The sequence below is a fragment of the Vigna umbellata genome, chromosome 2, assembly GCF_029865625.1.
Source record: "Vigna umbellata cultivar VRB3 chromosome 2, Vumbellata_1.0, whole genome shotgun sequence".
NCBI lineage: Eukaryota > Viridiplantae > Streptophyta > Magnoliopsida > Fabales > Fabaceae > Vigna > Vigna umbellata.
In genome coordinates this window covers 4679143-4686013 of record NC_142166.1, presented here as the reverse complement: position 1 = coordinate 4686013, position 6871 = coordinate 4679143, and the positions used below count along the sequence as shown (strand labels likewise).

At 34.3% G+C, this 6871-nt stretch overlaps 1 protein-coding gene across 1 annotated transcript; it reads right to left on the bottom strand.

Annotated features, from left to right (window-relative positions):
• Window positions 1-221: 221 nt before the first annotated feature.
• On the bottom strand, window positions 222-4699 carry LOC124834295 (disease resistance-like protein DSC1). Its single transcript, XM_088107933.1, has 5 exons — window positions 3984-4699; window positions 2566-3670; window positions 2098-2457; window positions 975-1985; window positions 222-929 (listed from the first exon to the last, which is right to left on the bottom strand). The coding sequence occupies exons 1-5, from the start codon at window positions 4538-4540 to the stop codon at window positions 450-452; spliced, it is 3513 nt and encodes a 1170-aa protein (XP_087964059.1). The 5' UTR covers window positions 4541-4699; the 3' UTR covers window positions 222-449.
• Window positions 4700-6871: the final 2172 nt, after the last annotated feature.

Here is a 6871-nt window from a genome sequence, read left to right as displayed (position 1 = left end):
TTGGTCTAATACACTTTAGATATTTGATACTACGGTTAACTTAAAACCTTAAGAATATGAATTCATGAGTTTTTCATTTTATACAATTTTTAACTTTTTTTTTGTACCAATTTAACATTTTGGGCCACTTAAATTATTCTCAAATAACCAGACTCACACAGTTTCAAAATGTATACCATGTTTCTATGTTGTGTAAATCTAGAACCATTCAGACTGCTAATATGTGCGTTACATTTCTTGAAATTAACACTATTTATGACTTGGACTGTTCCTGAATTCCCAGCACCTTCCTTAGTTTGAGTATGCTTACATTCTAATAAGTTTTCAAATAATCATTATGATAACTTCAATGTAGTAACCAATTACGTTGTTGTACAGACATGATTTAATCATAAACCACAAGAAGAAATTACCTGGGATAATACGAAGCACAACCCAATTCCATTTGCTTAACGAAACGTATAATTTGAGCTTCGCAATTTGTCAAACGAAATTGGACTGACTCCAAATCCTTTTAAAACCTTCTGCAACAGTACATTAAAAGTTTCATCAAAGGAGATTCTTGCTTCCATTGTAACCTGGATTCTAAAGCTTGTTAGTCTTCTGGGTCTGCTAAGTAGGAAGTGGGAACATCTTTGGTCGTACATCACACATATGTTATCCGATTCAATCGTGTCATCCCAATAATCCATGTACATTCTTACACTCTCCCTTTCACCTTCATCCTTACCACCACCGTCACTTACAGTGATCTTGAATTCAACTCTTCTGATTATGTCTGTGTGTTGAAACTCACCAAGGACAAAGCAGAAAATGAAGCCAACCAGGGAGGAACTCATACTAGAAGGGACATCAATTATTATATAATCTTCTGTTGTCTTATACTCCAACCACTCTGGAAAATTGCTTCCTGGATACGCGTACACAGCCTGATAAGAATGATAATTATATTCATAATCACTGTAATCTTCAACATGACTGTGATCCGGTGCAGATATATGGTTTGCAACAAATTTCATCATGTTGATTTTCATATTCGACCGTATAGCTACCAGAGAATGTTTATCCAAGTTTGAGCAATTCCAGAAAAGCAGCTTTTTCATGTTTTCCTTTAGTTTTTCATCTTTTGCTGTAGGAAACAAAACACGTTTCAATGATTTGCAGTATGTAGCATTTAGAGTTTCAAGGAATGGGGAAAGTTGTGGTAGATTCTGAAGTGAAGTGCAGTTTTTGGTGTGTAGAGTTTTAAGGCATGTGGGAAGCTTTGGTATAGTTCGAAGTAAATGGCAACATTGGACGTTTAAAGTTTGAAGACATTGAGGAAGCTCTGGTATTGTCCCAAGTGAAGAGCATGATTCAACATTAAGGATTTCAATGGATGGGGGAAGCTCTGGTAGGGTCTCAAGTGAAGTGCATGCTTCAGTATTTAGCGTTTTGAGTGATGATGGAAGCTTTGGTATAGTTTGAAGTAAAGTGCAATATTGGAGATTCAGATTCTCAAGGAACGGTGGAAGCTCAGCTATTGTTTGAAGCTTATCACAAAAGCTTACATCTAGATGTAGAAGTTGAGTGAGATTTTTCAGAGAAGGTAATCTCTCGATGCCACTTTCTTCCAGATGAAGAAATTCGAGCTTCCTTTGGTGTCCAAATGATAGAGGAAGTTCTTTGATCTTTGAACATCTCAATCTGAGTTCTTTCATATTGTCTGAAATCAGTGAGAATTTCATTAGATTCTCACAAAAATCAAGGTTGAGATAACTGAGGCCATGTAAATTGGAACAGCTTGCAAGTATTGTAAGGGACTCGCATCTCTCAAGGTCTAACTTCTCAAGTTTAGGCAGAGAGAAAATAGATGGGTGAACGCTAGTCAACATGGAACAACTCCTGAGAATCAGCAATTCAAGATTTATGGCTTTTGATAAATCTGGCAACCCCTTTAACTTCTTGGATTTAGAAAGGTCAAGTTCTTTTAAATTCACCAGATTCTGCAGTAGAATTTGAAAAACAATGAAGATATTACACTAGCTTAATTAATTAATTAATTTCTTATTCCTCAAATTAACAAAAAACAAACTATACTAGTGAGACTCATTTTACCTTAACTCCTAGCCAGAGTTTTTCCATTCTGCTGTGTGGCAATCTCAAGATTACAAGTTTTTCTGCAGAAAAATTCTCTGGCAGGGATTCTAGAGGATAGTGATACCAACAAAGAAATCTCAGCTCAGTAGCCAAAAAATGAAGTCCTTCAACAAGAATATCAGCAATCCGAGCCTTTTGCCATTTGGGCCAGCAGGTGTTATCACCAAGAATATCAAATGGTTCGACAGAATTATGATGATATAAGTCGTCAATTTCCAGAAATTGCAGTCTGCTCATCTTTGCAAATATATGAGGCCTTAACCTTTCCTTCTTAATTGCTGGCCAGTGAAGTACTATGCTTCTAATGGAATCAATACCCTGTCATTAAACCAGAAGATAAGTTATAAAGATCACCACAAGCCATTTTGTAACAAAAGATATATTTAAATGTTATCCAAAATAATTTACATGTAGTTAGGCTTCAACCTTGACATATTTCAATGCTTCATATGTTTCACTGGGATTCCACAACCGAATGCGTTTTCCAGGGTCTTCAATAGACTCTTGTCGAACAATTTCCCAAGCCATTTGTTGTAAATTATCATGCATGGATACAAAGTTATTATCCTCTGAGAAAGTTATAAGAGCTTTGTCCTTCAGCCTTCCAAACTCAAAATCAATTGAGTTATCACTTTCATTATCTTTCAATAAAGATTTTAGATAGCCAACATTTACTCGTTCATGTGTTCTCAGAAAGAAACATGCAAGGTCTAGAAACATTTGTTGCTGTTTGTGCTCTAGACCATCATAACTTAGTTTCATTACCTCATAAACTTTCCTCTGAGGCATTTTTTCAAGCTTATCTAACTCACGTTTCCATTCTTCCTTTTTCTTTCCACGCAGATGACCAGCCAAAACTTTAATCACCAATGGAATACCTTTAGCATAAAGGATCACACGTTCTGATAGCCTATTGTACTCCCTTCTATAATCACTCTGGTTATAGGCATTCAAATTGAAAAGTGTAAGTGCTTCATCAGAACTTAATTCTCCAAGCTGGTATTTCTTGTAAGCTTTGTTGTCTTCAAGCACTTCCAAATGTCTAGTAGTTACAATTATTCTGCTGCCTGATCCAAAATTACCTAGAATTTCCAACCATTTTTCCAGGTGTTCAGAATCATTAACATCATCAAGAACAATTAGAACCTTCATACTTTCAATTCTCCTAACAATATCTTTGGGCAACGAATTTGGCGAGACAATTTTCACATCATATCCCAAGAGTTTAGAAAAACAATTGTCCTTCAATGAAAGTATTCCATGTCTGCTTAATTCTTCTGTTACGTGGGCTAAGAAATAACAACCTTCATATTGAGATTGTAGTTTGTTATACACTTCTTCTACAAGAGTTGTCTTGCCAACACCTCCCTTCCCCCATATTCCTATAAGACGAGTCTGTTTTGGGTTTTCTTTTATCCATGATACTACTTCTTCAATCTTCTTGTCAATTCCTACTTGCCCTTTTGAGTTAACCATTCTCAACCTCGTCAGCACATGATTGACAATTTCCTTAACCAACTTATCATCGTCTCTAGATGACACACAAAGAGAGGGAAAGTGTTAGTTAAATTCAATATCATTAATTTTAATACATGATGAAGGTGTTCAATATACGTAAATGTGTTGACTGGTTTTATTTTAACCACTAAATTCATTGGATCAACTAGAGTTTTCAACTTCACCCATAGTTGATGAATCAGTCCTAGTCCACCCTTGAAAAAGCTTCCCTCCAAGAGGGGGTCAAAAAAAAGCCCCTCTTGTGATAAAAGGTTGCATCTTTTTCAATTTAACCAATCACATTGTGATAATTTGCATACTGAACTTTTGTAGGGGAAACAACTTACCGAATCTTTGATGACTCAATTCCTGATAATTGTGCAGATTTTTCCAAAGCAGATCTCCAACTTTGCAATTTGGACTTATGCTTACTTTCATCTTTACCAAATGGACTTCTGTATCTGCCAGATCGATATAGTACATCTGCCTGCTCTACATGGTAGAAAACAGGGATAATGGTATGTCCGTATTTCACTCTGCATTCAAATATTTTTGCAAGTTCTTCTAGACACCACTCAGAAGAAACATAGCCTGGTGAGAATATGATAACTGAAATGGATGATCCTTCAATTGCACCAACAATTGAAGGCCAAATGGCTTCTCCTTTAAGAGTTTGACCATCTACAAAGGCTTTTATTTTCTTTTCCTGAAAAGTTTTTGTCAAATTAGTAAGAAACCCACGACGGATGTCCTCACTCCTGAAGCTAACAAAAACATCATGCTTTATTCGAGGAACACTGTTGTCTGACACAGCTTTATCCTTCATACTCTTCAGTTTTCGAAATAACCAAGGGATAAGCGAAAACAACACAGAAAACAATATGGAAGAGAGAAACAAGTACATTGTTAATTTTGAATATAACTCAGAGACAAAGTATATATGGTGTTGGATTGGAAAGTGCACACAGGGATCCTTCTTTGAATATAAACAGGAATATGTAAGATATCTGCAAAGGGAAAAAATCAGAAATAAGTGGGAAAATTTGAGTTTATGAAACAGAAACTTGATATCTAGAACAATTGTTGAACCGATGAATGAGGAGGAAGTTATATGAGAAAAACACTATCACCTTCTTCCTTTTCTCTATCCAAAGGTCATATAATTGATGGAGATGACAGTAAATCAATGATTGACCCTTATAGCGCTGATTCATGCCTCAAAGTCAACTCTTGCTTATTTTTTGGCTTTGCTGTCTCTATTATTTATATAATAAGGGATGTTTTGATGTGAAGTTTCAAAAGTGAACCGTTAGAAACTGTTGGTCATTGATTAACTTTACAAGAAACTCCATAGATTATACCCTGAAGTCAACTCTTCTTGGTATAACTTCAATATGCTTGAAGAGTTTAGGGAGACTTGTTCAAAAACTTGATGAACTTTTTAATTCAGTACAACTTTTCATAATCCATGTGTCGCTTGGTGAATTTCATCTTGTTCTTGGACTTAAGGGCAAGTTTCATAGCCTGAGCCCAGAAGAAAGGCAATTCTTCCCATTTAACAGAGGAGAAACAAGAAGCAGGGTTGGATTTTCATTGGTTGAAGAAATTCTCATATTACTGAATTGAGAGACTATATCTGACGGAAGAAAAACAGAGCTTACTGCAGTTAAAACAACTGCAATAACAACAACTAAAAGACAACATATAAAAATATCTGGTAAAAGCTGGAGCATAATCATTTTCTTCATAGATATGGAAGCAATGTGTTGGCCAGCTTAAACTTGCTACAGTACTGCCAGAAGAATCACAGGCACATTTCCTTCAAGTGCCTTTTTTTCGTATCGTGTACTGTGATCGGAGCATGTGGAAATATAAAATTTACGTGCTTCAACGAAACCAATTTGACAATGATGGATTTTTCTAGGAAGATTTATCATACAACTGGTATGCCTTGATTATACAAGAGATCCAGCATCACCTTCTATACAATCTTAAATCTCTCTGTTTGTATTGCTTATACAAGAGATCCAACATCACCCTCTATACAATCTTAAGTATATGTTCGTAGGTAATTTTTCTGACTCGACTTTCTCATTTTTTATCTGATATTTTCAATTTATATTTTGATTTCTAAGTGGTTCATCTCAGATGTGAGTTGTATTTTACTATGGATTTCTTCTACTACAATAACTCTTATTGTCTCATCCATTGATCTATACTTCTGGAAAAAAATTATGATACAATAATATTGATCACCTCTAAAATATGAGTTGTTCATGTTAAAGACAGTGATACCAAAGGTTTTTGTGAATTAATGTAGACTTTGGTTTAATGATGAAATTTTGAATCTTACTCTTGAATTGTTTGAACAAACAAATGAAAATTTTAATTTTCGTTAATCTTAAACGGTGGTATCAGAGTTGTGAAATAAAATATTTTGAAATTTACGAATTTTATTAAGTATCTTAATAACATTTTTTGCTAGATTGCTACATTTTTTTTTATCAGAGTTAGGTTATGAATCTTTAGGAGTCGTTGAAGAGTAAGCTCGTTATGTTTTTGTTGTACATCGTATTGTAAAGTTTCTTTGCGTAGAATCTTTTTGTATGTTTGTTATCGTTATAACTTTGTTGGAATGTTCTCTTTGACTCTAGAGCAACAAATTCTTGTGTCTCAAATAGATTTGGATTTCTTATGTAAAATAGATCAAATAAATAAGAGAATATCAAAAGATATATAAGAAGAACACGGAATAAAACATAGATGAATGATGTCACAATATAATAGATTGATAAATCAAGGAAGATTTACCACAAAGATTTTCATCTTTGATAAGAATCAGAATATGGGAATGCCAGTATCTAGCAAATTAATAAAGTAATGAAGATTCGCATAAGAAAGTTCATTTCTGATAAGAACCAGAGATCTATGACAGGAACCTAAGAGAATCATCTCTAATGAAATCTAATTTCTTATCATCACCAACTAAGGTGTCTACAAATGTATTCGGTACTCCTATATATAGACATAAATGTTTAACCATCCTAGGAAACCTAAAAGAAGGCTCAAAGACATCGGGTCTAAAATAACTTAAAAATTAAAAAATAGATTCAGTTTACTATGTTTTACCTTGTTTTGCCCCCAAGTTTATTGTGTTTTTACATTTTCTTGTATTTTAATTAGTATATGCTTGTTTTACTTTTAATATTAAGTGTATGAAATCAGAAAATAGCAA

Coding starts and splice junctions, on each gene's coding strand:
- LOC124834295 (XM_088107933.1), bottom strand. CDS start 4,540: ATGTACTTGTTTCTCTCTTCCATATTGTTTTCTGTGTTGTTTTCGCTT. Junction 3,671..3,983: donor ATTGAGTCATCAAAGATTCG/GTAAGTTGTTTC, acceptor TGTGTCATCTAG/AGACGATGATAAGTTGGTTA. Junction 930..974: donor CTGCACCGGATCACAGTCAT/GTTGAAGATTAC, acceptor CATTCTTATCAG/GCTGTGTACGCGTATCCAGG.